Consider the following 15,574-nt stretch of genomic DNA (forward strand, 5'->3'; position numbering starts at 1 on the left):
CTACCAGATGCCAGGCACCAAGGGACAACTGAGACGACCCCCCACCGCCACCCGTGGCCTGCCCCCGCGAAGCTCGTGGCATGGGGGCGAGAGGAGAACATGCTGATGCTGCCACGTTCTCAGGGAGGGACGGTGATGCCTCCTCCCTCATTTCTTCCTCCTCCACCCCATCGCCCAGCTCAGGTTCTGGCTCCACGGGGGAAGCCACCCACCAGGCAAGATGCATGAGAAATGGAACCCGCTGCTCATACCGACATGTAGGACCTTGTGCCCACGAAGGAGTTGGCCATGGAGTCGATGAGCTGCCCACTGACCCCAAAGTCACAGAGCTTGATCTCCCCACGGGAGTTCACGAGGATGTTGGAAGGCTTGACATCTGCAGGGGAGAGAACACAGAAAACGTGGGAGTTGACACAGGTGGACTGGGGCAGGGGAAGGGCCAACACCATCCAGACAGACCAGCCCTGACCGTGAGTCCAAGGACCTGGAGCCATCGCATAGCCAGCCCCTGGCTTGCAAACACTGGACACCAAGGTCCCTTATTCCCCCTTGTTCAGGGTTCAGGAAAGGATGGTCAGGAGAGGAAATGCCAACCTGTGGTACAAGCAGGACAGAAAGTCGGTGGATTTCCACTCCTTGAGACTTGAACACATGACCCACAGGAGGTGGTCAGTTACCATAAATAATCGATTTCAAACTCTGTTGCTTCAGTCACCCTTACTGGCAAGACCGAGTATCTATGGTTGGATCATAAGGGAGGAAGAAAAACACAATAAGACCTGTATGCTTGCTGAGGCTACAGACCAAAGACTAAAGAGCTGGGATGGGGGCACGAACTTCGATTCTTGACTGTGATACCAAGCACAGAGCATGTGGGTTTTCTGAGTATGTGTGGCAGAGACTGGGAGCTGCCTCATGATGGACTTTCTCAGAAGTCATTTCCCAAACAGCCTCCTGAGTGGCAGCCGGCTGTCAGTCCAGAAGAGCCCCTTGCTGCCCTGTGGGGCCCAGGCGCGTTAGTGCCCCCAGAACCAGCCCCGACCCTTTCCCTGCACTCAGACCCTCCCTACTTCCCACCCGGGTGCCCCCATCACCAGCAGGTCACTGACCCTTCCCTTTGCAGAGGGAGGTGAACTTCCAAATGTTTTTCTTCCCCATTTCCCCTGTAAAGGGAGCAAAGCAGGGTCAAGTTGTTCTCATTTACAGGTGGGGAAATGAGGCTGGGACTTGTAAAAGTTCCCAGGCCAGGGTTTTGTGGGCAGACATCAGCAATGAGACCCACTAAATAAGCAGGCCATACCCAGGGGCAAAGCATAAACCAGACAGGCAGTCTTTGACAGAAGTAAGAGAGACACTATTATAGAATATCTAGAGAATTAGAGGAAAAAACCAAATCCCCATAAGCCAAAATGACTAGAATCATACCCCCATTTTATCGTTTTTCCTTTCAGTACTCTCAGATGAATGCGTTTACAGGCACACCTCAGAGATCTGGCAGGTTCGGGTCCAGACCACCGTAAGAAAGTATCACAATAAAGAGAATCAAATGAATTTTGGGGGGTTTCCTGGTGCATATAAAAGTTATGTTGGGGCACCTGGGTGGCTCAGTTGGTTAAGCAGCTGACTTCAGCTCAGGTCATGATCACAGGGTCCTGGAATCGAGCCCCGAGTCGGGGGTGGGGGGGCGGTGGTGGAAATCCCTGCTCAGCAGGGAGTCTGCTTCTCCCGCTCCTTCTGCTCCCCACCCCTCTGCTCATACTCACTCTCTCTCTCAAATATTTTTTTTAAGTTATGCTTACACTAGACGGTAGTCCATTAAGTATACAGCAGCATTATGTCTAAAAAAAAAGATGTACATACCTGAGTTTAAAAATACTTTATTGCTAAAAAATGCTAACTATTACCTAAGCTTCCGGCAAGGCATATTCACTGATCACAGACCATGACAAATATGATAATGAAAAATTCAAGAATTACCAAAATGTGACCCAGAGACATGAAGTGAGCAAATGCTGCTGGAAAAATGGTACAGACTTGCTTGACAAAGGACCGATGCAAATGTCAATTTGTAAAAAACGCAATATTTGCAAAGCACAATAAAATGATATATGCTTGTATTCATCCTTAAAGAGATTCTAACACGTCTATGTAAGTATCTTTCCAAGGGTAAAGTGGAAAAAGGAAAAAAAAAAACCACCCTCTTGTATCCTAATAAATCTTTCCCTTGCCCCGCCCTCCTCAGCCCTCATTCCCGAGGCTGGGTCAAGTCATACGCACCCTGCTCAGCCTCCCCACTGTAAGCCTGGAGCCAGGACGGGAACGGGCACACACTAGGGGCTCCAAAACCCTTGCGAAGGAACGGCTCTGAGCTCACCGTGTACACACACGCGCACTCAGAGCCACTGGTGTGGTCTCCCCAAGACCCATCCCTCATCATGGCACCAGACACGAGACCTTTCCCAACCCCTTGGCGCCCTCCCTGTGTCTCCTACACACAGACATCAGAAGTAACCTGAGAGGGAATCTGGTTCCTCCCCTTCAGTCTCAGGTCCAGAATGGGCTAGGAACTTGTCCCAGGTCACACAGCAAAAACTGGGTGCAGCTGGAACTAGAAGTCAGACCTTCTCTGATACCTAGGCCTGTCCTCTTCCCACCCACCCCCCTCCCACATGACCCAACTCTGCTCCCCTCAGCCACTTCCGGCCATGCAGCCTCGTGTGGACTCACTTCAGACACATGGGGAGATCGTCAACTTCAGGTCGTCGGGGACTGACTTGTCTTCAGTTTCTTCCCCACACCCAGAATTAGGACAGGCTCCGACAAATACTTCCAGCTGAGGAGCGACTGGTCCCCATCCACACAGGGCTGTGGCCCTCCTCAAACAGAGGACAGACGCCTGAACCCAGAGGTTAGTGTTCAGGATGCAGCCGGGGACAGCAGGCGGCAGGCCAGAGCTGGTGACAGCTGGCTGTGAGACGCTGCTCGAGGGAGGTGCCGTGGGGAGAGCACACGCGGGCCACTCCAACACCAACCACTTTTCACACGTGCCACCGAAGGCTCCAGCCCTTCTCCCCTGCACCTGGACCACCAAGCTGGGGGCTCTCTCAGCCCCCGAATGTGCCCAAGGCAGGTTAGGCCCTGTTTTCAAACAAAAGAGCAGCCCCGCCTAAGAGACCTGTGTTCAGATCCCCGCCCGGCCACCTGCAGCCTTGAGCCCGTCCCTCTGCTGCCCTAGCGCCGGCCCACCTGTCCGTGATGCGGCGGTAGCAGTCCTGGCGCTCGTGACCTCACCCGATGGTGCCCAGGACCGACCTGGTGCGGGGTGGGCATTTACACAGCACACGGCACACAGCGACAAAGGATCCTTTCACAGGCCGCCCCCCACGATGAGCTGATGAGCCGTTCACAGCACCAGACCCCTGCTTCCTCCCTCCGCGACAGAGAGCAGCCCCCACCCCTCCACTCCCACCCGGGTTTTCATTCTCTCTCTTTTTTTTTTTTTTTTTTTAAGATTTTATTTATTTGAGAGAGACAGAGAGCACAAGCAGGGGGAGCAGCAGAGGGAGAAGGAGAAGCAGGCTCCCCGCCGAGCAGGGAGCCGGATCCCAGGACCCCAGGACCACGACTGGAGTGAAGGAAGGCAGACGCTTAACCGACTGAGCCACCCAGGCGCCCCGCACCTGGTGCTCCTTCCTCTGCCAGCTCGGAGGCTGGTCTGCAGGCTGCAGCCGCTGCGTGGGAGGGGCCGCCCGGCCTCTGTCACTGCTTGGATCCTTCCATTCACACAGCAAGCAAGCCTCTTCTCCAAACTTACATAACACCGCTTTCCTCCATCCCTGGCTGTCAGCTCCGGCCTCCCCCACCGCTGGGGAACAACACCGCCTGGGAGTCTGCAGAGACTGGGGGGAGGCACACCCGGGGAGCCACACGCACGGCACACGGCCACACCCGGTGACCTGGAAGGGCTGACGAGAAGCTGCTTGCAGACCTGGGCCTCTAGATCACTCAACTCCGGAGCAAGGCGCTGAGCCACCAGGCTGGGCGCGCTTCCCCCAGCGGCCTCAGGCCAGTCAAGGCTCTTCTCCGGGGGCAGAAGAGGTCCATGTCGCACAAGTCCACACAGATTGCTTTCTCCGCCTCTCGGCATCCCACCTTTGCTCTCCACAGTCCCTGCCCTCCGTCCTCTGTCCTGTGCTGTCTTCCTCCTCAGGTGGGACAGCGCCTGCCTCTCGGCCTGCCTTTCCAAGCCTGCCACTGCTCCCACCTCACCTCTCCAGCTTCCTGCTGCGACCAGGCCCCCCGGGGCCACCTCCCTGAGCTCAGGCTGCCCCTCTAACTGTGCTGACCCCTGCAGGTGAAACGTGCGCCTTTCCCACTCACCCTCCTAGAGCCCTGGGAGGCTGGTTTCATCGGGCTCCCTCCCACAGCTTTCCCAGCTGCAACCTCAGCCACTGTTCAAATCACAGGCCCAGGCCCCCTCTACTTCCCGAGGCCTCTTCCAGGCCTTGGGTTCCCTTTCTCACCCCCCCAATATCAAGAGGGCGAGGCTGGGAGGAGCCCCAGAACCTGGTGGGCTAGGCTGCATTGTGAAGGAAGCATCCAGCATCCACGGGGTCTCCAGGCTGACTGACAAGCTTCCCCAGGGAACTTTTGAGAGGCGAAGGTTTGTGGCCCCAACCCTGCTCAGCCCCTGCAACAATGAGGACGGGTAAGCCCTCCTTCTCCAAAAACAAACAAGGAGGTTTTATGAAAAAACTAAGTGGATGAAGCATTTTCTTCTCTCCTTTTTTCTGCCCCAGTAATAACCACTGTGCAAAGCCTTCTGATTCTTCCCCCAAAAGCACATGATTTTAACTTAATTTCTGGGCATTCTCTACCCCTGTAAAACAAAGGGTTTGGATTAAGTAATTCGGTGGATCATTTTTTTTACTCTATAAACACTTACAGCTGAGCGACAAGTAAAAAGGACCCAGTTCCTGTCCATGTCCTCAAGGCCATCATCACCAGGGGAGACAGAACATGAAAAGTGACAAGAACGAGTGCATGTGGGTATAATGGTAAGGGCAATGCTTCCAACTCTGAATGCTTCCAACCAGCCAGGCTCAACGTCAGCCTGACTAGGGGGCAAGGTCCTTCGCAGGCAGATGAAGCAAGGTGAGCGTCAGCCCCCCAAAGGGTACTATATTCGAGTAACCTCATTTTCTTTGACAGAGAAGAATATCACAGGAAGTTGCATTCCCTATGGGGGTGGGGCAGGGGCGCAAGATGGAAGGAGATGGGGCATGAAGGAGAGAGGGTCAGGGGAGCAGGGGAGGGAATGAGCAGCACAGGGGAAACAGAAGGAGGAGAAAAGAAATGAGGGCCCCAGAGAAGCAAGCTGGGTGACACCTGGAAGCCAGACTCCGGCTGGTGTGTGACAAAGGCTAAATCCAAAAGTGAGATGACTCTGGATAAGTGAGTGAAAGGTTAAAGAAACAAAGGCAAATGAGATTTTTAAATGGTAACTTTAGGCCTCAAATGACCTCTTCTGAGCAACCCTGGTAGATCCCTCTTAACCCTTCTCTAAAGGTGAAGAAACAGAAGGGAAGGTGGCCGACCCGGGTATGTCAAATCATGGTCTCCACAGAGCCACCTCCAGTTACCTCAGCAGTGACCTCAGGGAGCCAATTAAACAGCAAAGATAATTAACATTCAGAGAAAAGCCCAAACCCTTCAATTAGCCACGCACTGTAACCTCCTTCGCCCACCCAACCTTCCCCAGGAGCACAGCTTCCCCCCTCGCGGCCTTCCCCCAGCCAAGGAGAAGGGAAGCAGCTGCAAGGCTAGGGTGGGGGGATGGGCCTGGGGCGACGCCACAACCAGCTCTGGGTCATCGAGGACCTCCTATGCCGGGCCTTTTAAATGCACAGTCCTCCTTGACCCTCAGCAACGGCGAGAAGCAAGCACCGTCCACCCCCGTGTACAGATGACAAGCGCAGAGGCCCCGAGTCAGGGGCGCGTCCGCCAAGATGACGCACGGAGCTAACCGCAGAGGCTACAGCAGTGCTCGGGCTCGTGTTCTCAGAGCCTAGATGACAGGGCAGATGGTGAGCGGTACTCCAAAGTTTCAGCAAGGCCATTATTCAGGTGCCGGTGATCGTGGTCAGAAGGTACAAACGTCAGTTATAAGGTAAATACTCCTGGGATGTAACGTACAACATGGTGACTGTAGTTGACTATACTGGATCGTGCATTTGAAAGTTGCTAAGAGACTACATCTTTTTTTTTTTTTTTAAAGAACTCTTCTCCACCCAACCTGGGGCTCAAACTCACAACCCCAGGATCAGGACTTGCATGACCGAGCCAGCCAGGCGCCCCTGCCAGGACATCTTAAAAGTTTTCATCACAAGAAAAATAAATGTAATCACGTGGCGATGAATATTAGCTCAACTTACTGCGGTGATAGTTTCCCAACAGATACACCCACCAGATCAGCAAGCTGTACGCCGGGAACCAACGGTGTTACAGGCCGATCACCTCTCGGTATTTTTAAGGCCGTGGCTGGGGAAGAGGGTCACTCACATTACAGACGTAACAAGCTTTATCTGGGAACAGGATCGACTTGGGATTGACAAATCCCTGATGTCCGGTTGGGAGAGAGAAGGCTTCTCTGCTCCGGGTGAGTGAGCGCGTCCTCCTCCGCTCCGGGGCACTGTCCCGCATGCAGAAACTTGCTGAACCGGAACCAGAGGCCGCTTCCCACCTCCTGCTGCCTAACAACGGAGTTCAACCAGGGAACTTTCGGAGCACGTGGGCCAGGTCCTGACAAGCAGCTACTTTTCTCGCTCCACTTCTTACAACCCAGGCCACCAAGTCCAAGTGCAATTGAATTTCTCTTCTTCCCTCCCGAGATTCCTTAGCTACGAAATGCTTTCATCTTCTACCTTTACGCACCCCTTTCTGCAAATTCAATGTTCGTCTCCTGACCCGAAAGGCACGCAAATGCTAACAATTAAATGAGACAATACTGGGAGCGTTCAGAATCCATTTCTCTTTTTCAGAATTTGGTTTTCATTAGTACTTGCCATTCTAAGAAATGGTCAACATTTTTAAAACAGGATATCACAAAAGCCACAGCAAAAGGTATAGGGGTTATACTCAAGAAAGTCGGGGGTGGGGGTGGGGAAGAGACAGCAAAAGGAAAAGAAAAAGGAGCAGTCATGGGAAAAGCTTATGGGTCCTGGTTCTTGGTCTCTCATTTTCAATCACCCCCTAATAATATTTGACAGAGCAGTCCCATTTTACAGATACAGAAATCAAGGCTTAAGGAGACAGATGTCCCTTGCCAAAGATCCCAACGTAACTTTTCCATTAAAAGAAACTGACTCCAGGCTCCTGGGTGGCTCAGTCGGCTCAGCATCTGCTTTCGGCTCAGGTCATGATCCTGGAGTCCCAGAATCGAGCCTCACATCAGGCTCCCTGCTCAGTGGGGAGCCTGCTTCTCCCTCTGCCCCTCAAACGGCTCGTGCTCTCTCTCTCTCTCTCTCTCTCCAATAAATAAATACAGAAAATCTTTTTAAAACGACAGAAATAAAGAAACTGCCTCCAAGCACACGTTTCCCTTTGCAGGCTGCAGCCTAATTCAGAGGACAGCAGATCGGTGGTCTATCACAAAGCCAATCACCCACCTGCAGGCAGGAAAACAACGCTGACTAACTTGGATACTTCTCCACAATTCAAAAAAGGGAAATTAGCTAAAAAACCTGTTCTGACCTGCTGAAAGCTAAGTTTGCTCAGCAGCAGGAGAGGGGGAGAAAAGACACTGGAAAAAGGAAAGGTAGAGAGAGCTAGAGAGCTGCTCATTTTAGATGCTAAGTGAGAGAGAATTTCTAGTAACATCACTGTATTTATGGTGGCCCAGACTGCACCAAAGTAACACATGACCATTTGTGCCTGGGTCACAAGTCCCCATCATGCTCCAGAGAAGTCTGGAAAGAAGGTCAAGAGGCCACTCATCAGTCATTTCTAGCTCAACTTGGGACAGGCCCCTATAAAAAGGCACTTAGCAGAGTGTGTTTGCTGATTTAAGGACAAATGTGAGCCAGATGGACGGGACGGTCTTTGCGGAGTCTCCTGACCAGAGCCCTCCCCACACCACACACTCTTCTTTGGGAGAAGTGTTCTTCCTTCTCGCCAGCCAACGGCTCCACGTGGCCATCACAGAAAACACTGACCCCGGGCCCTGACACAGGGCAGGTCACTCACTGCCCCCATCCCCCACCAAGGTGATCCCAGCAGGTCCAGGCACATGACCCACAGCAGGCCAATCAGTCCTTCCTCAGGATTTTATCACAGAAGGCGAGGGGCTCTTCCTTCCCTGATAATCAGACAAAAGCCAGAGACAATGCTTCCCACACAGTAGTCAGCCAAAAGGACAGAATAAAGTCAACATCGGAAGAGAAACCAATGACAGTGCTAAGGGCATCTTTTACACATATATAACAGCTAATGACATTTGAGGCCCTGGACACCATGATCCCTCAGGACAGCTGCATTCTCATCCTCCCTGGGGTTTGCTTCCATTACTGTCTGAGCTAATTAGTGTTCACTAACCAGCAAGAATCCTCCTATTCACTGGTCCTTATGAACTGGTGTCAAAAATTACATTATTAATAGTGGGCACATAGTGTGGTGTGGAAATGGCACCGCCAACTTTGGAGTTTGGCACAGCTGGTTTGAATCCTGGCTCTACCACTCACGAGCTCCAGGTCAGGACTAGAAGCTTCTTAGGAGGCCAGCATTGATGTTCAATGGACTTTTAAACACTACAGCCTCGAGGCAAATGTTACACACACGTGCTCCTAGGGTTTCATCTGATCCTGAGGACAGTTCCAGGAGATGGAGAAGGGAGAGATTAGCCCTACATGAAGGGGGAAGGTGAGGCTCAGAGATGATGACTCCGGCAGGATCACTCAGGGAGCCGATGACTGAGCTGGAGGGAACTTTCTATAAGGTTCTGTGGGCAGCCAGGATGAGGGAGAAAGAGGGACTCAGTGCCTGCCACTACAATCCAATGACAGCACCATACACACTTCACAGGCAGAAGACACTTCTCTCCAGTGATAAACCTGGAAATGTGCTGTTTCCAAATGGAAACAGAAAACCCCACCACATCTGTTTCTCATTAATTTGGTGCTATCAAGCCGCATGCTGGTTGCCCGCCTCATGCTACGCGGTCACTCTGCAGTGCTGGGCATCCTAAGCTGGGCTCCATCTTGGGTGACGGTTAATGACATCTGCTCTTGCTTGGTCACCAGACTGCTGAATCAGACACGCTCTCCTGGGTCCATGGTCCTCCTCAGGAAGTTACCTGTAACTGAGGAGAGTGGCAGTCCCAGCCCCGGCTTTCCCTTAGAAATGAGGCTTTGTGACGTGAGAAGGAACAGGACACAGCTCTCCCAGGATTACCTCAGCCTGGGCCAACAGGCCTTTCCTAAAGGGACCAGGTACAGCCCTGCGGCCCGAGCTTGGGCCTCACGCTCCCCTGCACCACAGGCGGCTTGGGAAGGGTCACGGAGCAAGCCTTGTAACTCCCTTCCCCTCCCCACCTGAATGCACCAGCACCTGCCCTTGCTCCCCAGGGGCTTCCCGGAATAAACCCTGACCACCTCTCTCCCACCTGCTCCCCTCCCCCCACACCGAGCTACTCTCCTGACTCGGACCCACCTTCCCTCTCACTGGACCACGGCCACGGCCTCCTAACTGACCGCTCTCCCCCTCCGGCTCATCTTAGGCACAGCACCAGGGCCCTCTTCTTCCCCTTCCTTCCCTGTTAGGAGTCCTCCCTTGTTCCCCACCGTCTATGATCATGTCCAGCTCCTGAGCAGGACTGGGAAAGACCCCCCTCGAGTGCTTCAAGCGTTCCTCACCGGACTCCCACCACTCGCCGGCAGGAACCTACGCAACCCGAACGACTCGCTATTTCCTGTGTTTTCTGCCAGTGCGCCACGATTCCTGTGTCCCCCTCTACCTGGGATTCCTTCCCCTGACACGGCCACCTGCGTAACGTCTCCCTTCGCTGCAAAGCTCAGCGCATGTCACGCCCCCTCCACCGTGCTTCCCTGGGGGACGGAGGAAGCACTCGCCCTCCGCCAACGGCCCATCTGCCTCGCTTGAAGAGCTAAGAGACACTCATCTGGAGCCATAATCCATCTCTGTGGGTCTAGCGGCTGAGATAATTCTAGAGAGAACGTGACTCACATTTCTCACCAAGACACCAGCATGCTGGATCCTAGCTACTAATTAGCCACTCTCTGTTACTTTCTCTCCATCTGTAAGGTGGAGCAGTCTAGACAGAGTTCAAAGGCGTCGGTTTTTCCTGTAAATTCACTGCCGCCCTGGGGCTGTCACCACATGACTGATGGGTAAGACTAGAGGAAAGGAAGCAGGAGTGCAGCTCGGCCACCTCCCGCACGCCCCAGGGCAGCCTACAGATGCAGGCGCAGGGGACACGCCCCTGCCACCCAGACAGGGACTGCAGTCAGGACAGAAGCCCCTGTGCAGCCTCAGGGGCCACCGTGCCCTTCTGCTCAGGGAAGCCTGGCAGGACACCAGAAAAGGCCCGGCAGGGAGGACAGAAGAAGCCATTCAGAAACGCACCACAGGTGAGTCCGCCACAAACAGCCTGTAAAACAACAACAGAACGAAAACACACTTGGGCCACTCCCAATCTTGCCTATCGGTACCCACAGCGAGAGGAAGACGTCAGGAGTCTAAACCCTGACCTGGCTGAGGACAGGTTCCTCCGGAGGCTGCTGCCAGCGCACCCACGCCATGCTCTGGAGACCCCAGCTGCCCCCAGGACTGGGATCCAAAAACACTCTCAGAGTTTCGGCAGAAGCCGGAACTCTCATTCGGACCTGACAGCTCCCTGGGCAAGAAGGAACCTTCGCCGAGCGTCCTCCTGGCCGGATGGCCCCCGGTACAAGCTCCTCTAGCTCTGAAGAGAGCCATGGGCCGTGCAGCCCCTCAGAGATCGAGGCCGGCCGTGCCAGGGCGCTGCGGGCCCGGGCCACTCATCCCACACGGCACGTAGCGATCGGGCAGGCCACACGCTGCCCCATCTGACGGAGGAAAAGAAACACCAGTTGAGGCAACATTTAAAACTAGTCTTGGCATTTATTAATCTTCATCAGCCAGCAACTGCAAGGCAGACAGGTTGTATAAACTATCAATTTAACTTACATAATGTCTCTTCAGAGTCTTGCTCAAGATAAGACCTTGATTAGTGGAGTGGGATAAAAAGAACGACAGGCTGGCAACGGGAATCACTTCTCTTATGGCAGGAAGCAGGGCTGCATCCTTAGGACCCCCACCTCCCACCCCGCAACTCACAGCCTAACCACCTGAGTCAGCTTTTCGTGCACCAGACCTAAGCGGTCCTGCCACAGGGAGTGGGAAGACCACCTCGAAACCTTTGTGGTTAATTCCTTTCCAAGCTTCAGGATCAGGGAAAAACCCTCTCTCCTACCTATGCCGTCCATCATGTTTTCACCAAGAACTCAGGGCTGAAAACCTTAGGGCTGAGTCTTGTGCTTAAATTCTAAAGTTTCCACAGTCAGGGAATTCACCTCCCCCTTAAAACTCAGTAGTCAGGAAGCTTTTTCTGTAAAAGACCACAGAGCAAATATTTTTAGGCTCTGAGGGCCATACGGTCTCTTTCACAAGCAACCACTCACCTTTGCCATTATAGCACAAACACGGTCACAGAAAACACTTAAATAAGCATGCTATGTTCCAACAAACTTCATTATGGACACTGAAATTTGAATTTCACAAAATTATCACATGTCACAAAATTCTAAAAAACAATTCTGGGCTTGCAGGCCCTACAAAAATAGGCAGTAGACCATATGTGGCCTGTGGGCCACCCGTCCGCCCACCTCTGCTTAAATGTTTAATTATTGTTTTGATCTGTTAACAGTTTTTTGTCTTTCTGACCCAGTGCTTAATCGTATTTGTAGTGAAAAATAATTTTTCTTCCTAATTTGCTAGCTTTCAGCATCTGTTCCTCCTCCCCACCTTCTAGTAATAAAACCCCTCTTTTCTTTTGGGGTATGCTCCTCCCAACAAGTGTTTCTGCTAGGGTGCCAACCAAGAAGCCCCATCTATGCCGCCAGGGTGTGGGTTTAGAATCCCAGATGGCCAGCCAGACTAACTAGGCCCTGGAACACGGTGATTGGCCCCGAAGTGGGCGGGCACTCCAAGCACAGCCAATCAGTGATTCAAGCCTGCAGAAGAGTGGGCAGAGCTCTTTCTCTGGAACAGAGCATTAAGGCCTGGGGCTAGTGCGGTCCGTGCCGCCCCCAGTGAAAAGACTCTGACTGTAAAGGAGGCCCACACCCAGAGGAGTAAGGCCGAGAGGTAACAGGGTCCTGAGACTGTCATTTCAACCCCATATTCATCCCTGCCTTCCAACAGGTAACCCACGCCAATACATTCCCTATTTTGATTAAGTAATCTTGCATTGGATTTCTGACACAACCAAAGAATCCTGACTAATTATATCACATCAAATTCTATTTGCAAGTTGGCAGGGTAGCGATTTATGCATAAAAAATGACACTGGCTGTGTTCCACCATGTATTTAGAATCCCTTTTCCCCTACTAGACTCCAAGCTCCTGGAGGACACAATTCATTTCTGAGCCATCTTTATGCCCTCTGTAGTGATTCACTCATACCTTGCACTTGGTATTCTATGAATATTATACAAATATTGCTTTCCTTGGATGGGGGAAGCAACAGTCAGAAGAAGGGCAAATAAACATGGAGGAACATATGCATGTACCTACCCATGACTATACACCAGAACGTTACTCAGAGATTCCAGACACAACTTAACTCCTGGGGGGCTCAGAGATCTAACACCCACTCCCTGATCAACAGCCCACAAACCACACACTCCAGGCTGAGCCACACAGGCTGCTTCACCCTTTGAACCCCCAAGGGAAAGAGAATACGATGTCTACACAACACCAGGACAGTCCCACAGAGGACTTCAACTACTTCCTTGACCTCAGTCTGTTCTTCCTCACTGATGAAGTTCTTCTTTCCAGCTCATCTTCTAACTCAGGCAAAAGACCTGCAGGGCAAAGTATCCTAGGATGGGAACTACCCCCTCAAGCAACAGGGACTGCCCTGACGCCAGCAAGACCCCGTGTGACTGACCCCAAGACAATGATCAACCTGACCTTTATTGCCCATCTGCATGTACCCACCGACCTTTGTCCCACATTTTCCTTATATAAACCTGAAAGTGGGGCCCCTGGGTGGCTCGGTCAGTTAACCATCTGCCTTCAGCTCAGGTCACGATCCCAGGACCCTGGGATCAAGTCCCGCATTGGGCTCCCCACTCACTGCGGAGTCTGCTTCTCCCTCTGCCTCTCCCCCTGGCTTGTGGCCCCCTGCTTGCTCACTCTCTCTCTCAAATAAATTAATAAAATCTTAAAAAAAAAAAAACAACCCACCTGAAAGTATTTTCAGCACTTTGGAGACGCTAGCCCACTATCTTCCTGGTGTCAGCCTCACTGGAATAAATTCCTTTCTTTTTTCACCACCAGTCCCTCCTCTGTCTTTGGATTTTGTCAGCAGCCGGTGGCCAAACCTGGTCTGTTTGGAACCCCCAGAGCCCGGTGCTCTTGCACCCCTGCACCCCGGCTACAGGATCACAGCGGACCGGTTCCCTGAAAACGAAGAGTCCAGAACAGCTGGCCATCACTTCAGACACTGGGAACATCAGCTCTCCTGGTCCTGCCCACAAAGTCCCGCTCTGTGGCAGCAAAGACAAATCACCTCAGCAACGAGGGTGACCACCTGGTTCGCACCAGCATGGACACATCAGAAATGTCGGAAAGCCAGCCACATGCACGCCCCGGGCAGGGTATCTCACTAGGACCAAGGGGCCCTCAACTCACCCAGTCGACTAAAGATAAATGAAAAACTTTCAAGAGACCGCTGCCTAGTTGGAAAAACAGGACCTCAATGGCACCTGAAAACAGTCAGTCTCCCCCAACTACTACCAGTATGGCTCTTCCTCTCACCGAAAAAGCAACTGGTGAGCACAGGTGTGCCTACTTTTCTATCACCGACATTAGTCCCACACTGGCCATGAGGCTAAGAAGGCCGACCGGGCCCAGCAGCAGCAACCCGTGGAAGCTAGTTGGGGGCTGAGCGCAGCGGCTTTTCTGCTCACGCAGCCCAGCCTCCCGACCAGAGGAGCCCTGGGCCCTGCCCCGCTCAAGTGTGTGGGTCCAGCTTCTCAAAAACTTCTCTGAACCTTTACGCGTCTTGAGGCGCTTAAACAAGCGTCTGGCAACCATAAAAACCTACTAATTCATCTGCGAATTAACATATACGTGGACGAGGTCAGTCAAGCACTATTTTAAGCGCTTTGCAGGCATTGTCTCAAGCCTCACAGCCCTGGAGGCAGACGATTTCCTCCATTCCCCTGAGGTGTGGAGACGTTAAATAACTTGCCCAAGGTTTCACATTAAGTAGCACAGGCAGAATTCAAACACTGACCTTTTGTCACTAGGATAGAATGAAGAAACTGTGGCCATAATATTTTGTAGCTGCTCCCAAGGAGACAGAAGCTATCCCGCTACATTTTCAGGCCTAACTTGATCACGTGACTTTTTTTTTTTTTTTTTTAAGCCAACAGGCCATTCACAAACCTGAGGGAAGCAGAGGTTTAAATGGTGCTTGATTAGGGTTACCCCCTCCTACTACTTCAGTACTAGTTTCAACCCCAAGACCATCGTGGAAGGAAGCCAGGGCGTTAGTGTTTCAGAGGATGAGTGAAAACATGAGGCAAGAGGCCCAACCAACCCACAAAATTATAGAGAGTAATACACTGCTGTTTTTTCTCTATTTTTTTTTTTAAAGATATTTGAGTGAGAGAGAGAGAGCAGGGGGGAGGGGCAGAGAGACAGAGAATCTTGAGCAGACTCCGAGCTGAGCACGGGGCCTGACATGGGACTCGATCTCACGACCCATGAGATCATGACCTGAACCAAAACCAAGAGCCGGATGCTCAACAGACTGAGACCCCAGGCGCCTCTATACACTGCTATTTTTAAACTACTAAGTGCTGGGACGCCTGGGTGGCTCAGTCGGTTAAGTGCCTTCAGCTCAAGTCACGATACCAGAGTCCTGGGATGGAGCCCCACATCGTGCTCCCTGCTCGGTGGGGAGTCTGCTTCTCCCTCTGCCTGCTGTTCCCCCTGCTTGTGCTCTCACTCTTTCTCTCTGACAAACACAATCTTTATAAAAAAAATGAAAAAGGAAAAGAAAAAAATAAACTACTAAGTGTTGGGCTGGTTTATTCCACAGCAAAAGCTGACTGAAATACTCAGTAAGACATCACCAGTGAATCAATATCAACAAGTAGGAATAAAGAAAAATGTGAGGCAGAGAAAAAGCCTCCTCATTCTTCCCCATTTCTCCTCAAGGGCATAATGAGAAGAAACGGAGTTTAGATTTCATGAGAAAAAGAATATATTTAGACCAGAGGAAAAACTTACTGGCACCAAGGAA

At 52.2% G+C, this 15,574-nt stretch overlaps 1 protein-coding gene across 2 annotated transcripts in view; it reads right to left on the reverse strand.

The window, feature by feature from the left end:
* Positions 1-15,574, reverse strand: part of MAP2K1 (mitogen-activated protein kinase kinase 1) — a 76,074-nt gene that overhangs the window by 7,865 nt on the left and 52,635 nt on the right. For both annotated transcript variants that reach the window (XM_045810787.2, XM_045810788.2), the window contains exon 6: positions 252-376. In XM_045810787.2, coding sequence (XP_045666743.2) covers positions 252-376 — 125 coding nt within the window. The remainder of the gene's footprint in view (positions 1-251; positions 377-15,574) is intronic.

The sequence above is a fragment of the Ursus americanus genome, chromosome 28 (genome assembly GCF_024610735.1).
Source record: "Ursus americanus isolate L20-20 chromosome 28, mUrsAme1.1.p, whole genome shotgun sequence".
Classification (NCBI taxonomy): Eukaryota; Metazoa; Chordata; class Mammalia; order Carnivora; family Ursidae; genus Ursus; species Ursus americanus.